The sequence below is a fragment of the Haemorhous mexicanus genome, chromosome 5 (genome assembly GCF_027477595.1).
Source record: "Haemorhous mexicanus isolate bHaeMex1 chromosome 5, bHaeMex1.pri, whole genome shotgun sequence".
Classification (NCBI taxonomy): domain Eukaryota; kingdom Metazoa; phylum Chordata; class Aves; order Passeriformes; family Fringillidae; genus Haemorhous; species Haemorhous mexicanus.
Window position 1 is genome coordinate 43777545 of NC_082345.1, and position 15468 is coordinate 43793012.

Here is a 15468-nt window from a genome sequence, read left to right on the forward strand (position 1 = left end):
TGAACTGCACTGTGTTTATATAGCCAAGAGGAGCAATCACACAACTTCACAGAACTTACTGATGTCCAAAAATACTTTATGGAACTATTATACTATTAGGAACTTCAGTGCTCTAGTGTTAGTAACATAACTATAGGCAGGATAGGAGGTTTGAGGTACCATCTAATGAAGTCTGTATTTGCAAATGCTTGTAACTGCCATGGTAACCCATTGAAACTGGGAGTGGGGAAGGGAAGATGTCTCACTTTCTCATGTAGAGTTATTGCTTTTGTTATTGTTTAGAAACCTTCAGCTAAAACATCTTGACAAGAACAAGAGTATAATAATGTGCAGTTTTTCCTCATGTTAAAAATTTTGGTAACCCCTTGTTTGAAAAGCCCTAATGCCTGCAGCCTTTGGAAACTAAGATCATCTGGATAAGAAGACTAAAAACCAGAAAAATCTGAGATAAATAAATGGACTGATCAAATGGGAAAAACAAGATTTGAGTTAGACTGACCTGCTGGAAAAGGGAGGATAAAAAAGGGTCAAGCTGACTGGAAAAGGATGAAAATGTAGACATGACTGGTTTTAAAACTTCATGTTATTTATACAACCACATACAAAACTGAGATTCAATACCAACTCCTATCCAAGCAAACTGAAATGAAATTTAAACAAAATAATTCCCTCCATAGCATTTCCATGGCAGGGGTGGTTGGAACTAGATGATCTTTAAGGTTCCTTCCAACCCAAGCCTTTTTATGATGCTATTCTTATACCTCTGTTTTCAAAATACATTAATGAATATTTGTTAAAACCATCAGCTAAAGGAATGGCTGCAAGGTAATTATTCTACCTTGGTTGCATATGTTTGAGATTAATCAGCTCACACTAAGCAAAAGAGAAAACAAGACACTGAATTGCTGCTCATTTGGCAGCCACCATGTGTTCCATGAGCTAAATGGGGCAGGATCCTGACAGCAGCAGGGGGGATATATGGCCACATAGCTAGCCACAAAGCAGTCCTAACATGAAAGCCCAAAGGGAATGAAGTCAGGTCATGTGGATATTTTAATTCTGGCATTTCCCAAGTAAGTTCGTGGGGCATTTTTTTGGGGGGGGAGGGTGTTTTTTCAAAAGCAGTGCTTAATATAAATGCACATTTATATTTATATATATAATTTATATTAAGCAGTGCTTAATATAAATTTAATTCATTATCAACTCTGTTTCTTTTGAATAAATAAGTTTTGTGAACGAGCACTGAATTTTGCAAGGAGACATTTTACAACTGCAAAAAGAAAGAAGCAAGCAGTAATATTCTCATTTACTGTTTATAGATTTACTTGCATGAAGGGGCTCTTTGAGCACGAGTTCTATAGTAAGAATTTCTTAAGCAGAGATGCAGCATTTTCCTTAAGTAACTGATTATTAAGAGTCCAGAATGTAGGTAATCTGCCAGAGAACCTTCTATATTTTATGCTTTGTGTAAACTGTTAAGTTCTCATAATCACTGTTTTTTCTAAGCTGTTCATGGCAGCACCTGAACACTGTTTGTGGGACTGTTCCTCCATCTCCATGTATAGACCTTCAGTATCAACAGTACTTCAATATTAGATGGACACGTGAATGGCTACAAACACAGCACAGCACTTAAGCTACTTCTGCAATCAAGCAAAAGCACATTTCATAAGGATTACACCATTCTTTCAATGCAGAGCATTCATTCCTTTGCAGCAGGAATGTTAAAATACAGCATCCTGTGCAATTATAAATAATTTCTAAAATCATGTTTAAATCACCCCATTATAGTTCTATAGAGTAGAAGCAGCACACACTGTAGTTTACCTTCCACACATTAGAAGTTGCATGATTACCTTTTGTAAAACATCTAAAGCTGTAAGCACTGCTTCCTGTAAACTTGTCAGAACTGCTTCAGTGTAAGATGGAAGGATGAAAGGGGAAGCATCTGAGCTGATTGGAACTGAAACAGCACCGTGCAAAATGACACCGAGCTTTTGGAGATCATCCATGCTGAAACCAGTTTTGATGTGTTGGTAAAGAGCTGGGAATATTTGAATTAAAGCTGTAAGAAAAGGCTGGCTGGGAATGAAAGTCAATTTATCACAAGTAATTGGAGGCCTTGTACTTTCTGATCCAATCCTATACCAGCTGTTCCAGGCTGCCCACCAAAGATTCAAATCTTCAATCTCATCTGTTATTACAGGAGGTTCAGATCCATTATATCTTCCTATTCTTTCTCCTATGGAGTCAGTTCTCATGAATGATCTGCCAAGACTAGTGGCAGTAGTTGTCCCTACCACCAGAGGTACAGAAACATTGATGGCAGGTGGTGTCTCAGGCTTCTCAGAGTCTCGAACAGGAGAAACAATTTGTAGGATTTCCTGGAAGCTTTTCAGAGCAGCCAAGGAAACTTCGTTATTTTTGCTAAGTGCTGCTGACTGGATGTGATCAAGAAGAACATCCCAGGCTTGCGAAAAGTCTCCTATTTAAAAAAAGAGAGAGGACAGAAAAAAATCAATTTGGAACTTGCTTCCTATTCCCATTCCCACCCACCCTGCCCCTCTAAAAGGCTGCTCATGTACTTGTTAGTCTAATACACAGAAATTTCAAGAGATTAGGTGGCCACTTCATGACTTTTATATCAGTTCAACCATGAGCTGAAAGAATGAATGTGACAGAGAAACACAAATATGAAGAATGAAACAATATACCTATGTTCATGTTGAATTTGCTAACAAAAAATCACATACCACATCCCATACCAGTAAAATACATTTTATTCATTCAGTATAGTAAACCAGATTTATTCTTAAACATACCAGATGCCTGCTGATTTCAAGAAGGGTTAAACCCACACAAGGAATTAAGGGTCAAATTAATGCAATTACTCATGCAATGCATTTATAAAGAATTGATTTTAAAATGCTCTGATAATTGTACTGTGGAAAGATTTCATTTGAGGCATTTGAGTTTTTCATTAAATTTAGCCTTAACCTTCAATTTTCTATATTACTAATTACAGGGTTTGAATAATTAAAGTAGTTCTAATTTTTTTATTCAGTTTTAACTCAAGTTTAATATAGCCTAAATTCTACCACATTTCTGCAAATGACTGATACACTTACTAGCTGTTAATATGTTGATACCTGTGTCACAAATGACCAAAATGAAATACAACTTATATCCAGTTAATATACATTAATTGCATACTAGGATGCTGAAGGTAGAATGATCTAATGAGAACTTTTCTTTATAAGCTGCACATTCTCTATTCCTTTTGCACTTTTTCCTTGTAGAAATTACCAAGCTATTGTAAAATATTACTACATACAGCTGACCAATGAAGATGTTCAATACTTCACTGACTTTACAGGTAAGTTCTCTTTATGTTCTCAGAGCACTGTTAAATTTGACACACTGATACCATAGAAGAGTTCCAGGCAAGTGCTGCATTCCCTTAGACAGATAAAAGGAAAAGCATGTTCTCACAAGAACAAAGAAAAGACAAAGTATTATTGTTATCAGTCTACTATAATTTAAAGCTATTTAGCACCCACAACTGGGACTGAATTGTGACTACTGAGATTTAATCTCAGGTACCATCATACAGAAGAGGAAATCTGTAGTTACAATTTTTTGCTCTATGAAGCATGAATTAATAACTCCATAATTTTCATAACATTTGAGGTGACACAAAAAAAATTTTTTTGAGCTAAGATTAAGCATCTTGCCCAGTACATTAACTGAAAAGAACATAAAAAGCAGAAAGTTTATAATTGTGTCTTTTAATATCTATAAATTTTACCTAGAGGCTGCAGTAAGTATCTCCTAGTGTTAAATATCCTTGCAACTCCAGCCAGTGTTAATACCCATGTCTCAGCCCACTGTTTCTCAGCTGTATCTCTTGAATGATGAATGAGAATGTTGCCTCCTCCTGATTCAATCTTCTCTTTGTCAGCTGTTGTAGAAGATTCTCGAACCCTATCCAACAGGTGAAATAAAACCTGTAATAGCCAGAAAAAAAGAGGAAAAATGCAACTTTTCAAATAACATGGCTGCATTCATAGTAAACCAACAAAAACCAGTAATACTTTCATTATCCTTTCTGTCACTATGTCACCCTGAAAATTAACCCACAAAAACCAGTAATTCTTTCATTATCCTTTCTGTCACTATGTCACCCTGAAAATTCCCTTGTTCTAAATAGTCTCCACAGCAGTCAAGACTAACAATCAGTCAACTGATGGCCACTTAAGAAAGGCTGGAAATAGGACACTCAAACCCACCAAGAACAGTGTCAGCACCAAGAGAACACTAAAACCAGTGGATCTCAGACAGTTCACAGGTACAACAGGCAGGCTCAAATACAGCCCAAAGTTTCCATAAAGCACAACAAACAGGACCATGACTTAAAACACAGCATTCTGACAGATCCAAAACAGAATGCAAAGCAGGCTCCATCTAATACCAGATCAGCCCAGTCACATGACCCTCAAACATCTCCATTTTCACACAAAAGATAAGTCATTCTTGTAGGAAAGACACCATCTTTTTATCAAACTCCTGAGTAAAAAAAAAATTATTAGGATATTGAAATGGTATTTTAGAAGAGGCTTTAAAGGCCAGAGAAGACAAAGTGTAAAAAAAATTCCCAAAACCCAAGAGATTAGATTTCTGCCACCTTATGTTATCTCTTAGAAGTCTTAATAAATTTTCTAAGTGATAGTGGTTATTAAATGGTAAATGGTTAATGGTTAATAAAATGTACATGCTCTATACAAAACCTTCAGAGGAAGCTTACACATCATACCTTCCATATTACTGTGTGCCACGTTGAATGCTGCAGTAAAGTTCCATGAGCACCAATAGTAGAAAACAATGTCTGCCCAGCACTCTTTCTCACTGCAGGTCGGGGATCCACACACAGCTCTCCGAGTTTGGCATACAGGCATAACCAAAGACAGTCAAATGGTGATGCAGGATGGAAAGGTCTGTTCAGCAACACCCCCTTTTCTTCTGCCTGTTTCTGCAACACTGCTTCTTCTTTGTTTAGCTCCTTTTCAATTATTTCACCTCTTTGGAAAAAATAATCTGAAATATTCCACTACAAAATAAATAAGACATATGGTGTTGTACAATAAAAACAGGGTAATGCTTTAATGTTCATGAAATAAATTGTCTCTTATTTTCACAAAGTATTTTGCAAAGTAAATCAAGATATTAATTTTCCTACACTGGTGAAATAAGATCAGCACATAAATTTTGCAAGGTCCAAAAATTACTCTTCTTTCTCAGCTTTTAGGTTCCTGTTATGAAGAATGAACTCATCCTTTTAATACATTTTTTGTAAAAAAATGGTGAACATGCTTACAATGCAACACTATTTCTTTTAGTAAGGCAGGAATCATGGAGATTAAAGGTAAGATGTGCTCACTCAATTTACCTATGATTCCAAATGACAGCATGGAAGTTCAGTAAGAACCCAAAAAGCTATGTTGTGGTTTTCATTTGTATAACTGGCTACAGATCAGTTTTCATTAAAAAAGAAAAGCAAAAATGAAAGCCAGAAGCAGCATCACTGTGGGTTAATACAAAACTCACCAGCAAACCAATTGAAGTTAAGCTAATATTAAGCTCTTGATTGTGAAGTCCAAAGCTTCCAGCAACTTCAACAACTATCTGCAGACAAGTACATGGCATTGTAGGAAGGAAGTCGGTCACAACCAGCTGAAGACACTGGAACGCAGTCCGTATTAAGGACTCTCTTAAAAAAACAAAATGAAAACAAAGCACACACACACACTCATTTCACATTTCTTCAAGAGCATGGAGACATTTTGAATACAATACCTCAGGAGATAGCATTATTAAATACAAAAAGAAAAAAATGAAATTAATGTTTTTGAGAAGAATTTGCACCACTTCATGTGGGTTTTTTGAGATCTAATTTTAAGTTGAAGCTTAAAATTCTGATAAAGTATTTTAGTCATGTTAACTACCTAGTGGAGTTGGAAGTTTAGACTTTCCAGTGGTCCTTAGCTAATATTACATAGTGAAGTCCATTTCTCTGTTTTAGAGTTATAAGGCTTGTTAGTTCAAATGTGTTAGCCGGAACATTAGAAAAAAGCCACAATGGAAAAAAAAAACCAAAACCAGACCAAACTTCATTTAAGCATGATAATCTTCCAAAGAGCAAGCTGTTCTGAAGAGTTTCTCATATCAGCAGTTACAAATTACTTCAAGTATGCCAAACAGGTGGGTGAAATTTGTTTTTATTTATTAGGAAAGATGCGCACTAATATAATCGTAGTCTTACTTGCTTCAATACTACATTATATCAGACAAAATCTACCCTTAAATAGATCCTTAATAATTACTTTGCCTTCAAAATTAGATTCGGAATACAAACATAAAAATATAGTACAGAAAAGGTTTGCAAGAAGGAGTTCTCAAAAGCAGCAAGGCCATATAGAACTAAAATCTTGTTCAGTGAGTGACAAAATGAAGGAATCAAAAAGAAAGGTGAAGTGTAGGTAACACAATATAGGGAAGCTGCATTTAAATTTCTCTGTGGGGTTTTTTCGATGTTTAATGTACAACAGAAATAACTTCAAAGCTTTGTAATACAGAAACTTTGTGTCCTCCAGGATACACATTCTGGGAAAAAATTTCAGACTATAGACATGTCAGTTACCTATTCCAGAATTACAAATTTTTTTTTTTTTTTCCACTGTATTGTAACAGCCAACATGATAGAGAAACCAGAGGAATATACAAGAAACTTCACATGGACAGTAATGGTTTAACTAAGAATTCTCTAATATGATGAATACTTCAGAGAAACATCCATCCTCCCATGTAAGATCAAAGTATTTATCATTGCTATACTGATGGAGGATAGACTCACAAAAATTTTCCCCATACTCATTAGAGGAGTCTATAAAGTGAAACAGACCCAAAACTGCTGCAGTTCGCCCTCCAATACACAGTTTCAGAGGCATGTGACCTTCAAGGACTTTACTTTGATTTCCTGCCTCCTTCTCTTTTCTCTTATAGTTCCACTACTCACTCTGAAGTACTGAGCTAATGAGAAGTAACCTGTCTTCCTGAACTTCAAATGCAAGGCTGCAAGAACAAATTCAGAATAGTTTTTCCAAATTAAGGTCCCACACTGCTATGTGTTGAAGAAAGGTTTTAAAGTCCCTCATGTAAGTTGTAACAGTGATACACCTCTTCAAATTGTGGAACTGTCCTTGGTGTTACAGGTGACCACAAAAAGGTAACTATAAATAGAAGAAACTTGAGCTCAGTGAGAAATCTTAAGATTGTGTAGGGCTTTATCTAAGCTTAAAATAAACAGAGGCTTTCCACTGAAAAAGTCTTCAAAGATAGGCTTCCTTTTTTTTGGCAGGATGACCTTCTGTACAATCCAGAAGTGACCAAAGTATGGTTTTTGGTTATCAAAACAGCATTTTCTGTATTTCTAAAAGCCTGAAGAGCAGTTCTCCAGGAAGGTAAATGGACTTCTGTCCTGGAATCCAGGATGTTCACTGATCAAAGGGAAGACACTTGCGAATAAAGTCTTGTGGTCAGTAAGTTAATATTTAAAGTACAAGAATAGCATCTGCATCTTGTACTCACAGCTGTAACTTAGGTAAGAAATTCTTTCTCAAGGAAAAGGAGGCATGCTTTTTTTTTTCCCTACTCTGTTTAATATGATGGGGACAAACAGTGCCATGTAGTTGAAGTAGATTATTCCATATACTTTGTGGAGGAGACTAAGATATAACACAAGATGTTAGTAACATCTTGAGATATCAGCCAGTGAGATATGGGTTTGAGATTGAATGGGATCTGAAGACTGTCTTGAGAAGGAATTTGTGGTGGTTCTCATCCATCATTAACAACAGTGAAAATCAAAAGGCATGCAGGAACACATTGCACCAAGTGTGGAAACAACTACCAAATGAAGCTTAATTACAAAAAAGAGGATGCTCGCAACCAAGAATGGCAAAATCCTTGGGAATTTTGGTAGGTATGACTGACAATGCAAACAATACTGGTCCAAGAGCAAAATCCCTCAAGCATTTGAAGGGGCTTTAGGTTTTTATATGACCAGAAGACTAAAGCTAAGGTGAGACAAAAGGAGAGCTATGCCAAAGAGAATTCTACTGACACTAGAGTTATATGATGACCTATCCTGCTGCTAGTCTTGAGTAGCAACTAAAAAACCAATAAATATGGTTTGAGTGTGTAGGTATAATTCTTGGTGCTTACAATTACAAAGGCAGATGTTCAATTCATTGCTCATTTCAAAAATCCTCATTGCAACTTCATCTCTCACTTTCCCTTGTGGGCAGAGAACAAGTCCACCTCTGCTGGCAACACAGTCAATTGTGTAAGTCAAGGGATTTGCCCATAGACAGTAAATAAACTTCCATCCTTCTGCTACCAGCAACCATTTAGGTAGGAAAATTTAAAGAAAAAGAGAGAGCTATCAGAAGAAAACACACACTAGAGATTACTAGAAGATTTAAGAAGAAAAAGAAACAATAGATAAACTGAGCAAGAGCTGATTCACACAGAAGTATTGGCAAGCACCAGAGATGTGTCCACCAGATGGTCAAGATCAAATGAAATGGCACACTGAGTGTATACTGCATGCTGAAGAATGTGGAGTGGAATAATATTCTGGTCTTTTGGAAGATTCATTCAGTAAAATAAAGTGAGCTTCAGGAAGAATTAAAAAGTGTATTTTTGTTGAATAAAATTTTTCACAAGCCAAAATTTACAATGAAACTATGATTATTGAAGTGGCTATTAAAGTACAAAAATATAAGCAAAATTTTTTCTGCTGTTCTTATCTTATGTGGGTTTAAAATTTTAATTCCACCACTTACCCTTGATCACTTTGGATTGCCCCCATGACTCCAAGCACCAATGGCCAACCAGGTCCTAAGCTGTCACCCTGACTCTGTAAAATCTGTAGCACACACTCCAACTGCTTGATCCTGATATCAGGGTGACTAATGTTTGACAGCTCCTTTAGTGGATTCAATAAAAGCAACTGCAGTCTCTAAAAGTAAACAGTAAAGCATATTAAGGATGCTAACATTTAACTGATTCTTACGTATTTTTATGTATGAGTGACAACATACAGTACAAATTAAAGATTCATTGAATTAAGTCAGTAGCTCACTCACTAAATGCTCAAATTCAGACCATAAAGGGTCTCTGCAGAAAATCTACCTTCCTGGGTCCTGTTCTCCAGGTTCCTCAGGAAGCAGCTACAGATGCTACTACAGTTGCAGAAACAGTGTCATGCAACTTTATGCTCACTCAGCAGGGCTACACTCAGCTTCCTCCTCAAGAGACCATGGAAGAAATATCCAATGACTATCAGTAAAAATATTAGAATATTTTATTAATCATGAGTTGAACAGCTGTAATTTAAAAGATTAGGCAACACATTTTCTCCCTGACACAGAATCAATCACATATATACTACTAAACATTTTGTAATTGTTTTGCACTCATGGGAACATAATTTGTTCTAAGAAAGGGACATAAAATGCAAGCATCACTCTTAGTTAGGTATTTGAAAAATGAAAGAGGATAGTTCATTAGAATGCATGTGGTGGTTCACAACAGTTACATCTGAGTGTCACAGCTACAGACTTCATATACTCAATAGCAAAGTTGCTTTAAGGATGAAGGAGGAAAGCATCTGCTTTTAAACTTCCTTTACCTGGTTTTGAGATAATGGAGGATCATGTCTGAATGTCAGTCCTGCTTTAATGAGAGAAGTTAAAGCTTCTGCTCCCCATTCTCTCATTCTGGAGTTGGGATGCTGACAGACCTGAAAACACACCAATGTTTTGTTTAGAGTCATTTTTATTTAACCAAAATATATAATACATTAAAAACTGGTATATTAATTATATTAGAATGTACATACAATAGTATAATACAATAAATCTCTAAATGGTAAGATTTGGCTTCAGAGTAAAAAAAAGAAGTTTATCTTTTGGATAGACATACCTTCTGAATAAGGAAGCAATAGGAAGCAGTGAAAGACATAGAAGGAAACATAATGAAAATTACATATAAAATGCAAGTAAATAAAATTTCCAAAATGAATAAACTAACTGCTAATTCTGATAATGATTGATTAAAAAACACCAAACAACCCTTCACTAAATACCTAAGATTCTCAGGTTTAACTTAACCAAAACTACAAAATTGAAAGTTTCACACACTGCTTAACATAATCAAGTGAGGAACATGACAGCAGCCAATGAAGAAAGAGTCTCCTATACTCTCAAATACAAAAAGTAACTACATACTGAAAACAAAATAAACTTCACGCTCCATTGTTTTAAAAGCTTGACAAAGCAATAGTGAGCATTTTTAAACTCGAGTTTCAAATGCATACCTTCATTTCTCTTTGTCTCTAGATTTTCTAAACCTAACAACTTTCCTAATTGCTTTTTTAGAATATAAAAATTACAAACATTGTGCATATTCATTTCTTAGATAGTTTGTATGAACTGTGTAATACATTACCCTCACACTAATATGGGAAGTGTACAGTTTCATTGGTCACTCCATAACGATTCCCATCCCCCCTTCCAGCCCAAGCTCTGATGGCATGAAAACTCAGAGTCAAGTCCAAGGCAGTATCATAAAAAAGGCTGATGCCTTTTACTGGTGGACCATTCTCCTATCAACCACTAGACAAACTGAAAAGGTGAACAGTGTAAAAGAGATAGCTTAACGTTTAAAAATGTGGACAAGAAATAGCCATTCTCCTGATTTAATTACATTTTTAAATTTTATATAAAATAGAAAGAGAGAATTTGAAGTACTTCATGCTCTGATTCTGTCCAGATGACCAGTTCCAGAACCAGGGAACAAGCTATTCCCTCAGGCTGTGTTTAATTGAATCATAGCTGATGTTTCCTCCTTCCTTATAGTCCCTCAACAACTTAGGTTTAAAAGGAAATAAGGCAGTACACTTTGAAAGAAAATGAAAGACTCTGTATTTCCTACAAAACAGTGGCAGATTATCTGCACTGCATGGGTAACAGACTGAAACAGACTGCTCCCTAGATGAAAGCAATTTCAAGATGTGGAAGATGAACCTTATTGTTTTGTAGGGCAAAAAATAAACAAGAGAAAGAGATGCCTGTGCTTTAAGTCTTTAAACCCAGAAGCATCTAATTTTTTTCTCCTAGATAAAGCAAAATGTGGTTTCCATAAAAAGATATGGCCAATCCTTGATACTGGTTGAAACAATGCACTGGTGCTAAGGAAGCATCTGATACATTCTGAATTATGAGGAAGAAAAGCCTTCTCCTTTACCCACTCTAAAACAAACCCTGTTCTTACATTTTATTCTCCTATATACTCGTGTGGAGAATTAAAACTAGAGTTACATTCAATCATCTGTTTTTAGTTTTCAATTCAAAATGTAAGGGTTTTTTCCCTTCATAAAGTATATTTTTCATGTTGAAGCTAAAATGCTAAAAAAATTGCAACCAGATTGTGACACTTTTATACTTGAACAGTATTCTCTTAAAGAAAGCATTCAGAAGTTAGCTTAAATATGAAACAAACAAACAAACAACCCTTTCTTAATAAATTTTCAATTCTAGGAAGATTCTATCTCAGAATCATCCTAAATATTTGTACTGAGTCAAACAGTAAATTTGCACTACCTTATTTAGAACAAATATATGAAATATAATTACTTGATCTTTTTAAACACTGCTGTCTCAAAAACATATGAAGACTGACAGTACCATAAAGACAAAGTAACCCAGAGATACTAAAATATTATAATTTAAATATAATAAATTCACTTTTAAATCCAAACCATAATGCATTCAACCTGCAACAATAAAGTGCCTAAAGCAAAATATATAATTTTGATTTAGATAAATTTTTAAAAATTATACATTAACAATGTATTTCCACGAGATTTTCATTAATACAAATTAAATTCTAGTACAAGTGATAAAAGCCACTAGTTACCTCCAGAAGGTGACCGGTCAGAGGTCTCCAAAGAATCTCAATCCTGCGCATGTTAACGAGTCCCGTTTCCAGTAATTTAGCAACAGCAAAAAGTGATGGTTCCTTAATAAAATGGAATTGGAGCACATGACTCTGAGGTAGCTGCGATACGGCGAGAGGTTTTGCTAGGGGATAATTTCTAAGCCGAGGCGCCGCTCGCTCCGCAGGCCGCCGAGGCTGGGGAGCTCCCGCGGCAAGCGCAGTGCCGCAGAGCGGCCACACGGGGGCAGCAGGCTGACAAGAACCAGAGCACGGACGGTCCCGCACGAACTCGCCTTTGCAGAGCCCTCCCTCCAACCGGCTTCCTAACACATCCACCTAGCAAAACAGCTTCTCCCCGCTGCAACGCTTCAACTTCCAATTATATGTGAAAAATCTGGAATATTTCATTTCATAATACCCTAATTCTTTATCTTTCATTTGGTCCATAAATACTCTGCAGGAATATGATACATGTCCCATTCATCAAATGTATCTGCAAATATTTGTGATAAGCTTCATTCAATTTTACTTTTTTTAAAATCAACATACAGTCAAAATGACAGTTGCATTGCAATCATTATCTCTTCCCATTTCTGCTGATTTCTTACTCAAATTTTCAACTGCTTTTAAACACAAAATTTGCTTATTAAATTAATTCTCCGTTGGTGTAATAGCAAAATATTATAAAACATGTTCTCTGCCTTTATTATCTCTAGTGTAACAGATTAAGGACAAACTTTAAGAAACTCTCCTCTGGGATAAGATTATGACTGCGAGAATATATATTCAATCTTACCCCATCACAGAAAGGTCTTCAACCTTTCTGAGCTAAAGGTGTTCACAGAGGCTGACATGATTACTAATTATGGTTTCCCCAAGTAAATATGACTTAGCAGGAATTTAAATACCTGATTGTTAGGCTTTCTCTGAAGTACATTGTAAGAGAAAACTGAAATGAAAATGAGCATCTCAAAGAACATACTGTGCTACTCAGCATCCTTAACCTCTGAAATTACATGGGCTTATTAAAGTTTCATCCACCGACAACCTCATTAATGGAAACACATGACATTCCTTAAAAAGCACAGGAACACAGTGAGGATGTTCAGAGAATCTAGTAACTGTATGAACCATTAAAAACAAGACATTCTCTGGTTCATATTCTATTTTTGAATCTAGAACATCAAAGGTATCACTGGTTTTAGTATTAGAAATAGTTAAAGAATAAATGTACAAGTCTTCTGCCTGTTTCATAAAAACATCTAAAAGAAAATAAACAATTCTTTCTATACCTTATTGTTTCCATAGGCCATATCCATGGCTTCCAGAGACAAGGAGCAAAGGGCATTTATTAAGTGATGTAAAGACACATCGTCAAGGTACCTGAAAAACAACTGCTATCAAAACACTGTCAAGTTTGATATACACATATTATTTTAATTACAAGATAAGGTTTCTTACTGTGAGTTTTCAAAAAGCTTTGAAATCATGCTGGATATAGATGGCAGATCAGTCATAACTGCTGTAGTCAGAACCTTGAATAAAATACAGAAATATGTCTTACAGATTGTAACAGAAAATACTATATAATCATTAACTGAAAACAAACAGTCATGCTTACTGTGCTTGGCCCTTCCACAGCTCTTCCAGGTTTTAATGCGCCCCCAACACTAGGCTTCAGTCCCAAAATCCACACAAGATGCTGAAAAATACAAAAGGATCTTTTTCAGGCAGAGAAGAAATTAGCACTGTACTCAAGCTAGCTGCCAACCTTCCAGCCAAAAAGACCTCAAGAGAAATGACAAATGCTACAGTACTTATTCAAGGCAATTCACAGTACACCATGAGAAGACTCAAAGCTTCTTCTATTGCTCACTGAGCAGTTGAAAACCAAATTATAACAAAACACCAAGGCATAACAACAAAGCATAAATATTTCCTGTGAGGGAAATATTACCTGAAGGGTAGCCAGGACAAGCTGCCACGATGTACCAAGAACAGCACCATGGAAGTGAGCTAGGTTGAGTAATGTCCTCATACACTGGATATTTTTTGATGTCAGCTACAAAAAAAAAAAAAACAACCAAACAGCCATCCAATTTTTATCATCCATAATGATAGAGTTTCTAGCAAACTTCCAATTTTTACTGAAGTGCTTTAAAATTACATTTTGTTTGCACTATTGAAAAACATTTTTTTAGAGAAGTAGTTCAGTATCTCTCACTACTGAAATACTTTTAGAGAAGTAGTTCAGTATCTCTCCTCCTTCTCCCAGGCTTATCTTGGTGAAACTGAATATGAGTACTTGAGTGCTGCATCCAGCTCTGCGGTCCCCAACACTGAAAGGACATTGAATCATGGAGGTCCACCAAGATGTTCAGAGGGGTGCAACACCCCTCCTATGAGGAAAGGCTGGGAGAATCAGGATTGTTCAGCCTGGAGAAGAGAAGGCTTAGGAATGATCTAATTGCAGCCTTCCAGTACCTGAAAGGAACTTCCAGGAAAAACAGGGCAAGACTATTTACAAGAGCATGTCGTGACAGGACAAGAGAGAATGGGTTCAAATTGAAAGAGAACAGGTTTCAGTATTACTAGAAAGAAATCTTCACTTTGAGGCTAGTGAGGAACTGGAACAGGATGCCCAGGGAAGCAGTCAATGCCCCATCCCTGGCAGTGTTCAAGGCCAGGCTGAATGTGACTCTGAGCAAGCTGGTCTAGTGGAAGGTGTCCCTGCACATGGCAAGTGGGTTGGAATGAGATGATCTTTAAGATCCTTTCCCTCCCAAACCATCCTGTGATTCTATGATTTGATCACTGCCCTCTCCTCCCAGTTTCACATTATTAACAGACACAAGTTCAAGTTTTACAGCTTAATTGCATCATCTCCACAAAAATCAGTCGATCTTAAATGAACCTTCACAGACAGGCACACAACATGGCAGAGTTCTAGAGTTTTCTAAATGGACTGGGTAAGAAGCTCCTTTTCTGAGCTAGAAGTCAGAAAAAAACCCAAGAATAAGAACTCTTTGCAATCAGATAACTTTACTGTCCAGGGCTGCTCCAAATTAAAGCCTTAGGACAATAGATCAGCTCACCATTATTTGTAAGAATGCTGTGCATCTGTAGCCTGGTTTTGAGACACACTGAGATGCAGCAAGAAGTAGTTAAGCAAAGTTAGATCACTTACAAGTTGTACTTACCATAACTGTTCCCTGTGGCTGAAGAGCTAAGGGTTGCCCTACTGCTACAACTTGCTGGTGAGACTCACTTGAGGGACTAATCATTTGAACATTCTGTCCCTGAATGGAATATGCTGGAGGAAAATTGAAAAGAGAAGGGAAAAAACCACCTAAATTTAATATCCAGTATTTACTTGTAGCAAGAACTACCTTCTGGCAAACAGAC

General features: G+C 36.3%; 1 protein-coding gene across 5 annotated transcripts in view; it reads right to left on the reverse strand.

Moving 5' to 3' along the window:
• MON2 (MON2 homolog, regulator of endosome-to-Golgi trafficking) overlaps window positions 1-15468 on the reverse strand; it is a 66031-nt gene that overhangs the window by 18215 nt on the left and 32348 nt on the right. For all 5 annotated transcript variants that reach the window (XR_009486570.1, XM_059847003.1, XM_059847002.1 and 2 more), the window contains 12 exons: window positions 15264-15376; window positions 14021-14125; window positions 13685-13765; window positions 13525-13598; window positions 13356-13446; window positions 12043-12144; window positions 9755-9865; window positions 8907-9082; window positions 5608-5770; window positions 4817-5110; window positions 3812-4010; window positions 1860-2488 (listed from right to left, as the gene is read on the reverse strand). Coding sequence is in view for 4 of the 5 variants with exons in the window: in XM_059847003.1 (XP_059702986.1) it covers window positions 1860-2488; window positions 3812-4010; window positions 4817-5110; window positions 5608-5770; window positions 8907-9082; window positions 9755-9865; window positions 12043-12144; window positions 13356-13446; window positions 13525-13598; window positions 13685-13765; window positions 14021-14125; window positions 15264-15376 (2138 nt within the window). In the remaining variant the exon portion in view is untranslated. The remainder of the gene's footprint in view (window positions 1-1859; window positions 2489-3811; window positions 4011-4816; window positions 5111-5607; window positions 5771-8906; window positions 9083-9754; window positions 9866-12042; window positions 12145-13355; window positions 13447-13524; window positions 13599-13684; window positions 13766-14020; window positions 14126-15263; window positions 15377-15468) is intronic.